At 45.4% G+C, this 18,055-nt stretch overlaps 1 protein-coding gene across 1 annotated transcript in view; it reads left to right on the top strand.

Annotated features, from left to right (window-relative positions):
* The window catches only part of LOC130582857 (transmembrane protein 132B-like), a 30,255-nt gene extending 12,859 nt beyond the window's left edge, over positions 1-17,396 (top strand). Inside the window, exons 2-5 of the mRNA XM_057381797.1 lie at positions 7,049-7,254; positions 12,774-13,047; positions 14,356-14,547; positions 15,051-17,396. Of these exons, the coding sequence (XP_057237780.1) occupies positions 7,049-7,254; positions 12,774-13,047; positions 14,356-14,547; positions 15,051-16,205 (1,827 nt within the window). The 3' untranslated portion in view covers positions 16,206-17,396. The remainder of the gene's footprint in view (positions 1-7,048; positions 7,255-12,773; positions 13,048-14,355; positions 14,548-15,050) is intronic.
* The last annotated feature ends 659 nt before the right edge of the window (positions 17,397-18,055 follow it).

The following is an 18,055-nucleotide window of genomic DNA, read 5'->3' on the forward strand; positions in this document are numbered from 1 at the left end:
CTAGATTAGTGTGGCAAATATTCAAGGCTTAAGACATTGCTGTTAATACCGTTAAGCTCCCAAGCTTTGCATTTGTCTGTCAGGTCTCTGGGTGTTCCAGAGGTGCTGTTTCCATGTGTTCCCATCGCATTTCTCCCCATTGGAAGGGGAGGTGCTGTCCCTTGGGCTCTTTTTCTCTGTGTGTTCACCCAGGAGCAGCACAGGGCTCATTTTCTCTGAGTGTTCACCCAGGGCTCATTTTCTCTGAATGTTCACCCAGGAGCAGCACAGGGCTCTGGGGCACTGCCCCTCGCTGGGGATGCTGAGCTGTCCCACACTCACAGCATCCTTGGGCTTTTGACACTCAGAATTGTCACTCCTCTGGAATATTTGCATCCCCAGGAACTCTGAGAAGCCAGGCAGGCACAGGAGGGCGGGCTGCCTTCAGCAGTGACAGCTGATCTGCTGGCTTTTCTCAAATACACAATCTGTAGAAACCTCCATTTCCATGTTAAAATTTCGTTGGGAAAACTGCAGGATAGGCAATGCATGACATTGAATGAATATGCATGTAATTGTTTCTTTTTTCTTTAATTTCATGGAGCCTTAGATCTTAAATTTCAGTCGCAGGGATTAGAGCCATGAATCATGAACACTAAGTTTACTTAGTGCTCAGAAAATTACTTTTAAAGCCCATTATTTTACAAAGAACATTACATCTGAGTATTTTCCCCTCTTACTTTTCTCACCCATGTGCAAATTATTCTGTCAGTTTATAACCCCATTTGTGTGAGCAATGCAATTGGGGGAAAAACAGAGTGGGGACAAACCCACCTTAGCTTCAAGTAGGAATATTTGTGTTATTCTCACCTAATTAACAGTTTTTACAGAGCAGGTTCGGTGTTTGCAATTAAACTGAGTGCAAGGAAAAGCTGGGACCATCTGCTGGGGTTTCAGCAGACAAACAGCTCTTGAGCCCTTCTGGGGTAGCAGCTGATGARCACAGAGTGTGGATGTTCACAGGGATTAACAAGGGCTGCTAAAGTCTCATCTGCACGAGGGGAAGGATCAAAGATTCAGCAAAATCCACCTGAGAGTTGGAATTGGGGCTGGTGAGAGATGCTTTATGTCAGGGAGGTGTCTGTGTGGGGATCAGCAGGGCTGTGTGGGGAGGATGCTGCCCTGGAGAGGATCCGCATCAGGGGGAGCAGGAGCCAGGCTGAATTTGTAAGGGATTGCTGAAAAGGAACAGAAAACTCAGAGAGGAGAACGGGGATGATTCTGATTGAGGATAAGGAAGAAAGGAGAACCTGCTCCAAGCTCTGCTCCATGTGCTCTCATTATCAACAAAAGTAGTGATTGAATGGGGGAAAAAAGCATTCCTGAAGCTTTCCCCAAACACAAACTGTGCYGAGATTGAAATGAGCTCGAAGCACACGAAATCAGCTTGGTGTGCACCTGCTCTTCTGCATCCTGGCACTGGAACTGCTGCTCTATCAAGGGATAATTGCAGCTTGTCCAAACAACTTGAAGTATGACATCCCAAAGAACTCGAGCCTCCAAAAACACTGCCTACGAGTCTGTGTTCCAAGCTTGTGTCACACTTGGCTGCCTTGCATTACAATAGACACTGAAGTCCTCACAGCCTTGAAAACTCCTGGTCTGAGGCCAACAAAGCAGTGCAAAGTCTCTCAGTCACTTGAGCGAGGGTTGGATCAAACCCCAAAAGCCGTGCTGTGTCCCATAGAGCTCCATCCYGTTTCTCTTTCACATCAAGGCACATTCCCATCTGGTTCCCTGCTGCAGAAATGCTCCCACCCACAGCACCACGGGCACTCAGTTACTGGCATCAGGAGCATTTGTCCCCATGCAGGGGAGGTGACATTCCTGGTGGACCAACCACTGCCTGTTCCAGGCGAGCAAAGCATCCTCTTATCTTCCAAAGACGCCAGCATCTTAACATGGCCCTGGATTTAACCTGATCTCCTTCTCAGTCTTCACATGGTGATGGTAAATCAGTGGGGAGAGCAGARACAGCAACTTTCAGTTCCAACAGAACTCAACTTGATCTTTTTTTCTATTCTTTTTTTCATTTTGTTGTTGTTCTTGAAAAGATTACAAGCTCAGCTTTGGCTAAAGGATCTTTACATGAAGCACAGAACATTTTGGCATCCCCCAAGTTCTGCTTTATCCCCTCCCCTCCTTTCCTTTCAGTATTCTATTTCTGTAATCAATAAGGAAGCAATTCTGGAGTAGGGTAGAGCTCCTCCTGTGCCGTGGGTGCTCAGGGTGGCTGCAGAGCTGGAATTGAGCAGCAGAGCTGGAATTGAGCAGCAGAGCTGGAATCTGAGAGCACACCCACCTTCCCTGGTCCTCCCTCTCACCCTGTGCCAAATTTCTCCTCCCCAGCAGGAACGTGCAGGGCAGAGAAGGCAGCAGCTGCTCTGCACCTGGGGCTGCAATCCTGGCGCTTCTCAAGTGTTGTTTAATAATTTTGCACAGATCAACTGGTTTTGAATAGCGCACACTTCATTCTGTTCAGCAGGTTTTTAAACTCTCGTCGTGCCTTCATGGATCATTGCACCTTTTCTAAGGCACAGAATTTGTCCACATTGTTAAACCAAAGTGTTCGTGCCTGCCATGCTGTCCTTCCCTCCAGTTCAGTGCATTTCAATGGGGGTTAAATGCTAAAACCACTCTGAAACTTCCCACACCCATTCCCATCATCACAAGCTATCCCTGGGCTCATCCCTCCTCCCTCAATTTCCTGATTCTCTTCCTCAGCAGAGTGAAATGGTGATCCCCAGAGAAAGGGAGCAGAGGCTTCTTCCCTAAAACACGAGGGTGTCACTMTTTGTGGTGCCAGAGCTGCTCCTCAGACTCTCCTGGTGTCCCCACAGAGCTCTGTGTGACTGAGGCTGCCCCTCCACWAACCCCCTGCTCTCCTGAACACACAGCACTTCAGTAAATGTTCTGCTTTTCCACATCTCTGCTTTCCTGGGTGATGGAGATTCCTTTCAGTCTTGCCCTGAACTCCTCGCTGTCCATGTCAGGCCTGAGGATAAATCCCAGACTGCATTCAGTTCCTGTCCAGAGGAGCTCTCCAGGAGCAGACACGGTTCTGGCTGTTGTCACTGTCTGTCTGTAATGCTCCTGTGGCTCATTGCAGCCATGGGGTTATTTTGGGGGCTCTGAACTGGGTCTGTGTTGGGCTGTGTGCTCCTGCAGCTCCTCACTGTCACAGCCAGGCTGTGCTTCTGTCCCCAGTGAGGGACACTCAGAGTCCAGTGAGGGACACTCAGAGTCCAGTGAGGGACACTCAGAGTCCAGTGAGGGACACTCAGAGTCCAGTGAGACATCAATGATCTGCTGGGATGAAATGTCTGGGGAGTGGCTGCTTAAAAGGAGATGCTCAGCTGCATCTGGAGAGAGGGGTTTGTGGAGGAGCCATGGAAGATTTTGGCTTTCTTTTTGTGTTGTTTGTGTGGTGTGGAGAGATGTCAAAGAGATATTGTGTGAGATATGAAAGGGCTGATGCCTGACCCTTCCCCTGTGTCTGTCGGGGTGTGATGGGGTCTGGGAACACCCCGAGGTGCTGCTGTGGGAGATGGGTGTCCCTGTGGTGGGGTCTCTGCTGCAGCATTTTGCTSTGTCCTCCTCCCACATGAGAACTTTGCAGGGTGATGGTTGTGCCTGCCAGGCTTTCAGCAGAACCAAAATCTCCTGAGGGGTGAAGAGCCAAAGAGCTGTGAGTGAGTTGTGTGTCCTGGGGTGTCCTCACAGGATGTGAGCGGGGAGCTGAACCTGCCTGCAGAATGAGCCAAAAACAGGCACTGCTTGTTTGMCATCAGCTCCCATTCCCTCTGTTCCTCTGCTCACCCAAAGGTGCACAAACCTTTGTCACCTGAGCATCAAAAGGTTCCCCAGTAACTCCTCCTGATTGCCCTCTGTTTCTGTGCTGGACTGGTGTAAAATGAGGAGGTTGTGACCGGCTGTGCAGGGCAAATTGTGCTTTTTGACAATTACTTGTGGGGGCTGGAGCCAACCACCTGCTTCAAAGCCCAGAGAGGTTAATAGCAGCTCTCTTTCTCCTGACCTGCATTTGGGAGCACATCGTAGCTGTTCTGCTCCCTTGCAAACCATCTCAAACAGTCTCTGGTGCTGTCAGACAGCTGACAATGGATGCTGACAGATCCTTTAAACAGCCTGGCTCCGTGCATTGGAGATGAGAGGGTGCTGTTCCGAGCATTTGCTGATTCTTCTGACTGTGTGGTGTTTGCAGGAGGCATTTGAGAGCTTTCCCCCTTTGCTCCCTCTGAACAGGAGCAGCAGCTCTGGAGGATTCTGTGTGCTGAGGTTTGGGCAGCTGTGCCCACATGGCTGAGCCATTCTGACAGAAATGGGGACAGCTCTGGTGCTGCTCCCTTCCAGCAGCATCACGGCCACTGTGACAGCCAGAGTGTGCCTGAAAGAGGGGCAGGGGACAGGGACAGAGGGCAGGGGACATTGTGCAGCCCACAGGGCACTGCTGGCACCCCAGAACTCAAGATTTCATTCCCTCCTCTCTTCAGAGGGTGACATGGCAATGCTGGTCTGGAGCACAGGGAATCACAGCTCCATGGAGACCTGCACAGATCTGTTCTTTGTCCTGGGCCTGTGGTGGGTCCCAAGGGGAACAGGAGTGCTGGACATTCCTGTACATGCTCCAGGTTTCCTCCAGATGAGCCAAATTTACTTTGTAGCACCAGTTGCAGTAAGGTCAGGGAATGACCCATGGCAGTAATTAATTAAATAAGCACCAACTTTAGTCCGTCCTGCTTTATCACTGGATTAGGCTGGATTTCCCTTTGAATTGTTTGGTGTGCTTGTACCCAACAGAGCAAACCCCAATTCAGACAAAGAGCTGAAACAACAGGGGCTCTCTTTAGGTTTTCTCATCCAGGCTGGATTGTTTTCTCATCCAGGCTGGATTGTTTTCTGATCCAGGCTGGATTGTTTTCTGGAAGATCCCCTTCAGTGATTCCTGAGCTCTGAACTCTCTACAAGACCATGGGTGAACCACAGGGCAGTTACAGATCCTGATTTGTACTTGCCTTTTGGTCAGAGTATGAATGACTGGATGTCTCTGTCTAGACATAAAACCTGGGAAATTTGTAAACCCAGACTGATATTTTTATAGCTACAATTAATGTCCATCTTTCAGTGCCCTAATTTAGCACCTTTCTTGCCTGCTGACAGGAAGATGAGAACATTTGATGCAGCAAGAAGAGAATCTGAAAAATTAGCTGCTGTCTTGTCAGATATTAGTTATTCCCYTGATCCAGCCTTGATGTTTATCCCTCCCTCTTTGAGTTTTCTTAATTATTTCTGTCTTGTATTAATTCTCCCAGAACTCCCTWGATGTAAGCTTTATGGTTTAGAATCTCAACTGCTCATTCAATTAATGGGCTTGCTTAATGTGCTTAAACTTTCCAGAGACACTTGTGACACATTATGAGGGAGGCAAAAAAAGATTCCGAGTATGCTCCATCTCATTTGTGGTACTCCTGAGCCTGAAGTCCATTTTAAGCTCTTTACCAGATTATCTGGATTTATTATTTTTATATTCTTGTGCTCATTAAGCATTAATGTGGAAGGAGTATTCTCTCCAGGAGAGTGACTTGGTTTCCTTTGCCCCATCCCTCTCCACCCTCTGTCAATAAGCAGCTGGAGAAGGATCTGAGGAGCTGATTTAAAAATGGYAAATACTCAAAATGGCAAAATATAAATACAGATCTTTTACTTTGTATATGAATGTTGCATATTTTTTGAGCAAAACGAAGTGTCTGCCAGAGATTTTCTCTATTTTTTCTTGGCTCAGTAAACCCTAATCCCTGTTAATATCTGAAAAGATTTGAGGCAGGTTTGCAGAGGAAAACCACCCTGTGTTTCAGGATATTCCCCAGTGACTCCTACATGAGTTATCTCAGTAATTCCAGAATTTAAACCCTGGCTCAGTAGGATCCCACAGGATCGGGGTCCCAGTGCAGGACACAGAGCAGCCCTGACAGGGGAACAAAGGGCATTTCAGTGGCACAGCCACATGGCACCAGCTGGGGTTAAAAAAATTTAAAAGATTAAAACCACAGGACATGGACTGTGCTGGAAACCATCGCCTCTCTCTGCAAAGCAGAGKGCAAACCTGGATTGAGATAAAATCCAAGCTCACATGCATGAATACAGCTGTATAATTCATGCTGTACGTGAATAATGTAGAATAATCACATTCTACATGAATGTTATACATGAATGTTTGTGTATATAATCTAAAAGTACACACACACATATTTATAAATATATTAGAACACCCTTCCTGACCAAGAAAGGGTCCTGTCTGCCAAGATGCAGATTAAATACATTGCTACATTGTGGTTTTATAGAAATAATCTCTGTGCTCAGGACCTTGATTTTGTGCCCAAAGATCCCTGAAACCAAGAGAGGGTGGATGAGCTGTAGTACCCAACCCACACTCTCATTTCAGCAGTGATTTCAGAGAATGCCACCGAGCAACTGCAAATGTGGTGTTTTGTTAAAACAATTACTGAGAAGTTCTAAAAAATAACGCTTCTGCTGCACTTCTGCTCATGAGCCATAAGGGGATCTTTGTCTTTCAGCCTCACACTGCTCAAGGAAAAGGGAAAGGATTCTGCTTTATRGCTCTGAGTCAGTCTTTTTCTTACTAACATATGGCCCCATTTTTTTTTCCTGGTTCTTTAAGCAAGTTGTAAACATAAACGTTGATGCACATGGAGTTTGATTCATGAAGAGTTTAATTTGCCTRGTATAAAAGATTCACACAGGTTATATAACATCATTAAATTATTTTTGTAGTTGGAGTAGTATCCTTTGAGGAAAACAGAAACTCTCTCCCCGGGGTCCATTTATCACTGTTTGCTTCTAATTAGAAAACTGGAAATGCAATATGCATGACTTACATCTTCATGTTGTCTTTGGACTGATGTATCATCCTTGCTTTTCCTCAGGAACTTTTCTTCATTTCCTAATTTTTTTATATATATATTTTTTTAAGGTTTCTGACAGCTGCGACTCCATCTTCGTTAATGGCAAGGAAATGAAAAGCAAAGTGGATACTATTGTTAACTTCACTTATCAGCATTTCACCACCCAGCTGGAAGTGACGGTCTGGGTTCCACGGCTGCCGCTGCAGATTGAGATCTCTGACACCGAGCTCAGCCAGATCAAAGGCTGGAGGATTCCTGTCACCTCCAACAAAAGGTAAAATTGTACTTTTACTCGCTCCAGACAGCGCTCAGGGCCTCTGGTTTTAGAGCAGAGCAATTTTAGAGCCTTTCTCAGGGTGTAAACCCTCCTGTTTGCCATTGGCTTTACAGCTTTCATTAACACACCCAGCAATGCTGTGTTTTCTCCTGATCTGTACAGTTTGAAAGGCTTTGCCTGGAGCAGGAATCAATTCCACCCAATCTGAGGAAATCACATCACACATTGCCATGTGCAAATCTGAGAAAAAGCACCAGGACTCTCCTGTGGGTGTGACTATGTCTGTGTGTGTGTGTGACATTCAGCACTGCCAGAACCCAGGTTTCCACCAGGAAAAAGTGGAAAGGGACAAAAGGAGCGAGGATTTTGAGCTCTGATCCCATTATTCCCTACTGAAAATTCCCTTTCTATAATCACCATCATTTGCACAATTTGMAAGATTAAGAACTTCCAGGAACTGCTCTGTTGGTGGGTTCAGGTGAAGTTGRAAAATCTTGCTGGGGAAAGGGCGTGACACCAGCTGGGATTTGTAAAAGTTCAGAAGCCTTTCTGTGCTGCTGAAGGGTCTTAAAGAGCCCAGAGAGCAGAGGAGGAGAATTACCCAATGCTTTTGGGGGCACAAAACTGAGGGCAGCAGGACACAATGTGCACCATACTCAGATGAGGAGCTCAGAGAAGGGGAATGATTTACCCATTGATTATGTGGAGATTTTTTGGCTGTGATGAGAATCTGGCACCAGAGGAATCGAGTTTTTTGCTCCAGTGGCAAAGGCAGTGCTGCTGTTGATGGTAGGAGAGCTGTTCTGGGTGAGGAATGAGTGATTTGGGCTGATGGTTTAAATCTCCACCGAACTGCCCTTCCTGTCCCACCCTGAGCCACAGATCCTGCTAAAAACAGTGAATTTTGCTGATCAGACAGCTGCAGGATCAGGCTGGAGGTGTTTATTGCACGAGTAAACTTTGCCATGAGTGAGACATTGAGTGTTCAACAATCCTGAGAGTTCTGAAGTGAAACCCTGCTGGAAATGAAYCCTGGGGGCTGCTGCTGATTTATTTGGCCACAGAAAGGAAGGGAATGCTCCAGAGCCTGCTCTGCTCACATCTGGAATGTGAAAAAACTCTGCAGAGTTTTGGTGCAAAGCTTTGCTGCTGCCTGGATGGAGCTGCTGGCTCAGCTCTGCAGCATTTTCTGGGAGCTGGGATGGAAATTGGGGACACGGTGACATTCCCATGGCATGGGGTGGCAGTGGTCTGTGCCCACGGGAAGGATTCAACAGGAAAGAAATGATCTCTTGTTTTATTGACCACTCACATGGATTTTTTAACTTTGCAGGGGTGTTCAGAATCGATACTCAGTGCAGGGCTGGCATTAGTTGTGCTCACTCTGACATTTACTTTGTACATAAGGTTTTTACTTTTCCTTTATTTTTAGATTTGGAAGATTTTTACCTGAGATTTAGGGGCTTTTCCTTTAGGTTCTTCTTTATTATTATGACTTTTCTCTTTACTTTTTAATCTGCTTACACCTCCATCTCCTATATGTTTCCCAAAATCCTAACCACAAGGGGAGTTTTTATGAGTTTTTAAGGGATAAGCTGAGGCACTCCAGACATTTGTGCTGCAGTCAGGAACTGTAGGTTTGTAGGAGAATGAGCAGAGTGCTTTTATCTTTGAAAAAAAACCCAAATCCAAGCATTTCCCAGCAGATGTGAAGCCACAGCATTGTGCTGCTTCTACTTCACCTTCATGTAAGAGCCTCTCTTGGCAATTTGCGTGAGGTTTTTGATATTTATCCTCAAAGGAACCTCCAGGATTCTTCCCAAAGTCCCTGCAAACAGGCTGAGGCAGCCTTAAGCTCAGGTTCAGTCACACAGAGCCCAAAAATGAACTGAAACCATGTCACTGTGCAGGATTGCAGTGTGGCTTCTTCACACCTCACCTCAGCACAAACAAAAGGATTTTCTACTTTCCCCCAGTCCCTTAGGGTTGGTGTCCTCWCAGCACTCTTTGTCTCCTCAGCAGGAACTAAACATTGCTATAAAGTTATCCATATTTAGAGCAGATTAAAATTTGGAGCCTTTTTTACAGGGATTGTGCAGAGACATTTGAGCAACATCCAAACCTTTCCTGTCCTCTGGTTCTCCCAGGGCCCCATCCCACACCCACAGTGTGTTTGAGGGGCTGAGCCAGATGGTAAAACACAACTTTTAAATGTCTTTTAAACGTTTTTATTGGTGCTGTTAACAAAGGAAATGTTTGTGAAACCTGTGCATCAGCACTGCTGYTCTGTTTCAGACTGAGAAAGGTTTAGATGGCCCAGATCACATCTGCTCCCCCCAGTGATGGCTGCTGAGCCCATAAAATGCCTTTTTTCTCCCTATAAACCCTGCCATGTTTGTACCTGTAAAATAATCACGTTTGCTGATTTGAATTCTTGAATAATTCCCACAAACCGATGGAAAAATTGGGTCTTGACAGAACTTTTACAAATGCCCCGTGCACAGTTTGAACTGTGTTGGTTTTTAGCTGGTCTGAACTGCTGTAGAGAGCAGAAAGGAATAGACAGGCTGGTTTTATGTCAGGGACTGGAAAAAAAAAAACCCCCAATTAATCTGTAACTCTCAATTCTGTGTAAGAACAGCAACACAATTTCTGCAAATATATGAAAAATCTTGATTATCATCAGGAGAAGAGCTCTCTCTTTGTCAGTGCTGCTGCAAACAGGAAAAACCTCCCTTKCCAGGGGAAATTCAGCTCCTCAATCCCCTCCTAAATGCAGGGAGAGTGGTGCCCTGCTCAAACCCACAGCAAACAGCAGGTGGATATTTAAATGAAAGGTGTATATTTAAATTAAAGTCAAATATTAGAGTGGAGCAGAAGTCCAGGCAGACTCTGCTAGTCTAACAAGAACATTTATTTCTATTCCTCATGCATCTGCAAAATAATTGCCTTCCTCTCCAAGTTCCTGCACCAGCTCTGTTCACACATATTTACATGGGATGAGTGGCTTGGGCCTGCATTAATAGGAACTGCATGGCCAAAGTCTCAGAGAACAAGGTGGAAATTTAATTTCAGTAAATATTTGCTGCTGGGATGGTTTTCAGGAGGCTCCCAGGGAGTCCAGCACCTCATGGTGTGACCAGCAGGGCTTCACTTTAGGCACAGTTACTGGGCTTGGACTGGTCCTGTCCATATGGAGACAGAAGCAGGAAAGCTGGCCTGAGCTGAAATTTAAAAAAAAAAAAATAATAGGACAAAATAAACCGCTTTATTGAACCCTCGCTGAGTGCTGCCCCTCAGAAATAAAGCTGAGCTTTAGGGCAGGTGAAGGGCCTGGATTCAAACCATCCCATTTGTGAGTAACACCCTCTGCACAAAACATCCCATAAATCTCCTCCTTTGGTTGATTTGGTTAATGTCCTGTGGAGATAAGGCCTGAGAGATTTTTGGTAATAGGTAAGCTGTATTTTCAGGATTTGTAAAAGTACCAAATTGCTTTTCTTCTTGAACTGTGAGTGGAGTTATGTGCAGCTCATTTCTAAATCAACTTCCAGCGCTTTGTAGTTTGTATCTGAAAGAGATTTGTTTTTCAATTAGGGGCGTTGCAAATGTTTTTTAACTACACAACTCTTTGGAATGAGTATTTCAAATTCCAAACTAGCAAAACTGATTTCTTTTGGGTGATTTTTTTTTTTTTTTTAGCAGAGATTTAGCATCTGGCCCAAGAGTGTGATGTAGTTTGAGAGTGGTGCAGATTAAARGAGACAAACTGAGGCAGCTCAGGGACAATGTCTGTAACGTGGAGCTGACAGATCACTGCTTCCATCAGAGCTCTCAGGCAGTGCTGCTGCTTTAACTCAGCTCTCTGGCAAAGCCTTTCTCGCTGTGAAATGTAAATTCAATCTAAATCTGGCAACCTTGGCTCGCTCCAGAAAAGCAAAAAAACCTTCCAAGCAAGTTTGCCAAGCAGCAAGAAATAGGGTGAGAAGGATTGGGAGAGATTTTCAGAGATGACCAAGGGGAAAAAAGCACAATATGCAGCCAYAGGTTCTGCTCACCAGGACTTGTCTTAGGCAGAAAATGAGCTCYCTGCTTAATGAAGGATTTGAAGCTTAGTGCAAACACTGTAATGAGGAGTTTAAAGGGARCCGTGCCATTCACTGGATCTTGAACATTTTGTTGCATGCACGGAGACAAAACACTGACTTACTGCCTAGATCTCGATTTTGTGGCTTTAAAGTGGAAAATTATATCTTTTGTTCAGAAAAAAAGAAAGAATTCAAGTTGGTGCCTTGTAAAGCAGACTTGTAGAGCTGGTACTGAGAATTGCAGCACCTCACTCTCCTTTGCACCCACAGAAGAGCATTTTTTGCTCATTCTGGGGCTCAGAGATGCTGTTCTGAGGCTCCACATTTGTTTGCTGTAGAAAACACGTTTCTGAGGAGAAGTCTGCAAACACCTCTACATGATTTTACACTGAAACGGAGCTGTTGCATTTGCTTGTTAAAGATACCCCAAGGAAAAGGTTGGATTTGAATCATCTTTTTGTTGTGGTAAATACTGACTGCCCACCCCTTTTAGTCCTGGAAATAAGGGGTGGGAGTGCTCCTTCTGTGCCCCTGTGGCACAATCCTTYCCTCTGGTCATTCTTCCCACMGCTCAGATTCATGAGCTGGGGCTGAAAAAGAATCCCCTCCGGTTGTTTGGAACAGATTTCCTCCTGGACAATCCGGTGCTTTTTAACAGTGGAAGTAGAAATAAACAACCACATAAATAAATGTAACAGTAACCCAGTGGGCCTGAATAAAACATGGAATAATCACAGAATGGTTTGGGTTGAAAGAGATCTTGAAGATCATTTTGTTCCAGGGGCAGGGAGAAATCTCAGGTTGTGTAGMAGGAGTGGACACAGAGTTGTGTGAAATGATTCTGTGTGAATGTTGAATGTATGGATATTGCCTGCAAATCAGAGTCCTGGTTCTGGGGCTCTGTTCCCATCAGGTCCCTGCTCTTCTGTCCCAAATCCCACAAGTTCTTACCTGAAGAGCTTCTGCATGTTTTTCTCCAATCCTGCACAGGCACTACGGGAGGTTTGGAGGGATGAGCACAGCCATGCAGATGTTCTGGCAAAGGTGGAGGAAAGGATGTGGAATCACCTTGTGCTGCTGCAGGGCTGTGTTCCAAAACTGCCCCATCACAAACATTTCCCTCTGCTCCCCTCAGCCCTCTGCACCATTTCCCTACTGCTGGAGATCAAGCAGGGGCTCTCCTGGGCTCCCAGCAATGACAGATGTATTTTCAAATTGCTGGGAGGTCCCACACAAACACAGAATTTCCTGAAAGAAGTGACAGTAACATTTAAATGATACAGCAGAAAAAAGCTGCACAAACCTCCCCCCAGGATTAGTGATGTGCCCACCCAAAGCCTGTTCTCCTGTCCCCAGAGCAGCAATTTGGGGCATTTGGAGCCCTGTGGGGCTCAGGCACTGAGCTGACAGAGCTGGCTGTGTTCACAGGCCCACCCGTGACAGCGAGGATGAGGAGGACGACGAGAAGAAAGGCAAAGGCTGCACYCTGCAGTACCAGCACGCCCTGGTGCGGGTCCTCACCCAGTTCGTGGCCGAATCCGCCGAGCCCGGGGGCCACCTGAGCTTCCTGCTGGGCTCYGAGTGGCAATTTGACATCACTGCCTTGGTGGCCGATTTCATGAAGGTGGARGAGCCCAGGATTGCCCGGCTGCAGGAGGGCAGAGTGCTGGCAGGGCGTGAGCAGGGCATCACCACCGTGCAGGTAACGCTCAGCTGCCATGGATAACTCAGCAATTCAGGGACCTCAGGAAAAATCCACGCGGGAAAAAATGGGCGTGCTAAACAGAAAAGGGAGTTTGAATGGGTTGTCAAGTGGCTTTTTGTCACTTCTATAAAATACCCTTAGGTGAAGGGATTTATCCATTTAGCCAGGGAGGTTTTTCTGGCTGCTGGGACAGGTGACACGAGGCACACAACAGCTCCTTTGAACTTCAGTGGGACCATGGGAGCATAACTGTTGGGATATTGTACCCAATATCTGCCTGTTTCTCTATGTGCTTAATCATCTTTGAGAAATGAGTCCATTTATATTCCCAAAATCMATCACAGAACATGGACACAAAAATAACCTTCAGAAGCCTTTCAGAGTGTTCGTGTTCCCCACCTAACTCTGTCCAGCATCAGAATAAAGGAATACAAACACTGGGGTTCCTCTCAGTGGCTGCAGACACCTGCAATGTTCTGGTCACTCTGGAGTCAGCACAAAGGAACTGAGATTTTGGGGCTCAGCTCCCTTCAGCCTGGAATAAATGGGATTGAGAGGCCAGGGGAGTTCTGCCCTTAAAATGTCTCCTTCTCTCCTGTGACTGTAAGAGCAGGAAGCTCCAGTACAGGGCACGGTGCTGCAGGTTTCTCACGTTGTTTGGACAAATCACACCTCAAATATTTTGGGCTTGAAGCAGCTGTTTCTGTCACCAGTAGAAAGATGAGTGGCTCTTTCTGAGCATGTTGAAAACAAGGTCTGAGAGCAACTGGCAGGACTGTTTTGGCTTTGAAAAATGCAGGCAGGCACCCAGTGGGATTTTCAAAGTTCTTTTGCAGATCTCACTTTCATTTCATTCAGGTCCTCTGTCCCCCAGAAAGGCAACTGGCCAAGTTCCTTTCAGAAGCCTTTGTACACTTATTTATCCCCTCACYGAGTTTCAATGTTAATCAGTGTCTTACACTCTGTCCTGTGCTGCAYTGCATTCACAGGGAGTTTTATAGACCCTGCAAAAATGTCTTTTAAAAAAAACAAATCCATTTAATTTATTCTATATTATATATATTTTGTCGAGATGAAGCTGCAGTTTTGAAGTAATTTGTTTTTTTATTAAATTGTTTCTTTTAGATAAAGTAATTTAACAGCAAATAAGTGCAGTGTCTTGGGGGAAATATCAGTCCTGGCTTAGACATGGATGTGACAAAGCCAGGCTCAACCTGTTGTGSTGGTTAGAGGCAAAGCCAGGATTAACTTTGCTTTCCAAGAGTTGTTTGCTGTTTGATGCAAGGGTTTCCTTTCTCCTGGCAGGTGCTGTCCCCTCTCTCGGATTCCATCCTGGCAGAGAAGACAGTGATAGTTCTGGATGACCGGGTGACCATCACGGACCTGGGAGTGCAGTTGGTTTCGGGCTTGTCCGTCTCCTTGCAGCTCAGCAAAGGAAATAAGAGAGCCATCGTTTCCACMACCTCTGCCAACGACATCCTGCACACTCCCAAACAGGTGGGCTCCACAAAAATAAATCCAATTTCTGTGTTTGCTTCGTCAGAAGGTGCTCATTGTATTACACAAAGCACTGCAATTGCAGCATTAGAGACATTCCACATTATTGGTCCTTTACAAAACTAATTAACCATGATGTTGGAAATATGATTTTTTCATCATGAGGCTCTGGCATTCAAAAGAGGCTTCTCATTTCAGACTGAGAAAAAAGAATTGTCAGTTGTGTTTTCAGCACTTCTATTAAATGTACATGTCTTTCTTTGATAGTTTCCTGAAGATGAGGTAAATGCCTCAGCGGTCTAGAGAACACAAGCCTGCAATAAAATGAGAAGCATTCGGACATTTATATTTTCTTTAGAAAAACCAAAACGAAACAAAAAGAAACCCCAAAGTTAAACTTTGTATTTATTCTGCCAATGTCGAAAAGACTTTAACAGCGGACTGTCTGATCTGTGCTCTCTCTCTCACACATTTTTCTTTTCCCCTCGTCCTCTCCCCACCAGGAAGCCGTGGTTAGTGCCTGGATTCTGTTCAGTGACGGGTCGGTGACTCCATTAGACATCTACGACTCCAAGGACTTCTCCATCTCCATCACGTCCCTGGATGAGATGGTGGTGTCGTCCCAGCAGACCCTGCAGTCCCTCTGGCCGGTGGTGGTGGCCGAAGGGGACGGGCAGGGACCCCTGATTAAAATCGAGATGGTCATCAGCGAGCCCTGCCAGAAAACCAAGCGCAAGAGCGTCCTGGCTGTTGGCAAAGGCAACGTCAAAGTSAAGTTTGGTCAAAAGGATTCCGACCAAAAAGGGAGCTCCAATGACATCGAGGACGTGGAGAAGGATTTTAAAAGCCATGCGAGCAACGCCATCGAGAAAGCTGCAGAACAAGACAGGACAGCACAAGACTGGTCCAAAACCCACGAGGACATGGSCGGTCCTGAGGACAATGCAAACAAAAGCACAACTTTCATCTCTCCCGTTGATCAGGAGTCCCTGGAGGATGGGCAGCTCCAGAATAACCCAACTGCCTTCACGGRTTTCCCTACCCAAGTAGAAATACCGGGAGAGAACAATCCCAGCGATCTGTCCTTGACTTCCAGAGGACTGACGGATCTGGAGATYGGCATGTACGCTCTGCTCTGCGTTTTCTGCCTGGCAATCCTGGTCTTTTTGATTAACTGCGTGGCATTTGCTTGGAAGTACAGGCACAAAAGGTTTGCTGTGAGCGAGCAGGGCAACATCCCCCATTCCCATGAYTGGGTCTGGCTTGGAAATGAGGTGGAACTGCTGGAAAACCCAGTGGACATTTCGCTCCCGTCGGAGGAGTGCACCACCATGATTGACAGAGGGATGCAGTTTGAAGAAAGCAACTTTCTCCTTAATGGGAGTTCTCAGAAGACTCTTCATAATCATATCCTCAGATCTTCTGAGTACCTTTGTGAAAAAGAAGTTAAAAGTGAACCTATAAATCCTTCTGGGCCAAAGCAGAAGCGAGTAAAGTTCACTTCATATACAACAATACTGCCGGAGGATGGAGGCCCCTACACCAACTCAATTCTATTTGACAGTGATGATAATATTAAATGGGTATGCCAAGATATGAATCTTGGTGATTCCAAGGAACTTAGGGACTATATGGAAAGACTGCAAGACAATATGTAAAACTTCTTTCTTATGTTTGTAATCACCTTTATGCCTTCTGTTTACGGATGGTGGAGCAGTCAGTCCAGTCAGCAATAGGAAACAAGACAGTCCAAGCCTGGAGTCACTGAGATGATAACCTGCTATCAGAGAGCAGGTACAGGAGGCTGGCTGAGTAAATCCTGTTTCACCACAAACCAGGATGTGCCCCTAAACAGCTCAGTGGGTGTTGGAGGTGTCGCACGCCGTGGCTGGTTTTGTGTACTGCCTGGTACTAGCGAAATGCTGATCCAACTGCGCTCAGACTCAGAGGAGACTTCATTTGTTTGTCATCTCTCATGGGAAATGGTAAAGCGGAAAAGAAAGGGATGTTTGTTTGCATTGATTTTTTTTCTAGTCGTCGTCCTTTGTAAAGCACAGTGGACATTTCTTGCTTACAGCCCGAGAGGAGAAAGGGATCGGAACGAATCTCCTTTTATTGCCTTTGTGCAATGCAGCCAAGTAGTCTTATTATTTTTTACAGATATAAAAAAMCCCACGTGGTTAATTTCCTCTGATATTGTTTGTGAATTTTATTTGACTTAGGGAACATTAAATATTTTCTTTGAAGGGGTTTGGATTTTTTTTTTTTTTTTTGGTTGTACCGAAGTGTAGTACGGTAATATTTATAATGATTTGAGTTTTCTATTCATCTGCTGAGCCCCCAGAGATRCCTCCTTCATCACTGATTATCTTTCTCCTTTCCATATGGGTATTTGGGTCGTTAGCATTTGAAACATAGAAAGGAATTAGCACTCTTACTGGGAGAGGGTTGTGTCTTCTTACAGGGAACTGTAAATATAATAATAAACCCTGGAAAATAAAAATCAAGGMGTAGCCCTGGGTTCACTTTTGTCATTGCTGAAATGAAAAAATAACCTGTAAAAAAACCAGCACATACTTCAAAGGGAAATGCTTTGCTGAAACAGCAGCTTGGTTGACAACAAATGTTATTATCTGAGTGTGAAAGTCAAACGTGGTGGTATTGAAATGCAGAGAACAGGCAGGAAATTTCCTAGGAAATAAGAAAAGCTTGGAGTCACTCTGAACCAATTCATCCATTGGTGGTAGAGTTCAGCAGGCCAGAGAAATTCATGCTCAGACCTCATCTGAAACATCTCTGGCCATAAAATCATCACAGAGAAAACTTCACACCATGTTTCATTGGAAAGGGAAGAAAGATTTCAGCAAGGAAAACATGCCATTTCATACTCATTACATGGATTTTTTTACTGAAGGACGACTGAGATAAGTTGAAAATTACAATTAGGAAAAGCCTGAATCTACAGAATGCTTCAACCCCAAAAAAGCATGTGTTCTCATGATGGATCCTGTGCCACAAACACAGGAGCCAAATTACAACWGCCTTACGTACTGGAGTTCCCATCTTTTAGAGATCAATGCAGGATTTGAGTTTATAATTCAGTGATATTGGAGCAAATCAGGTAACTCTGGGAAATTCTGCATTTGGGTCTTAATCCACAGCTGGGAATGTGTTCAGTGTAACCACTGCAAAATCCAGGAATTTTAGCATTGAGATAAAAGTGAGGACACCAGGCTTATRTAAGTGATGAGAGCCTTCCTTTTGCTGGCACTGAGCTGCACAGGGAGGGGATGGCATCTGTTGGAATCTAATTTTAAGGAGAGGAAATAATAGAGCACAGAAATGCTTCTGTTTCRTAAGGGATGCAGCACTTGTGCGTCAAATGAAGGCTCAGGTTGTTTAAAAAATGTTCTCTCCCCTTTAAATGATCAGGGAAATGAGGAAAGATGAATTCCTACAATGATCGTCACCACTAAAAACATGAAAACCCCTTGTTAGAATTTGATTT

Source organism: Malurus melanocephalus, unplaced genomic scaffold (assembly GCF_030028575.1).
Source record: "Malurus melanocephalus ecotype Western Australia unplaced genomic scaffold, MMel_1.1 scaffold_530, whole genome shotgun sequence".
Taxonomy (NCBI): domain Eukaryota; kingdom Metazoa; phylum Chordata; class Aves; order Passeriformes; family Maluridae; genus Malurus; species Malurus melanocephalus.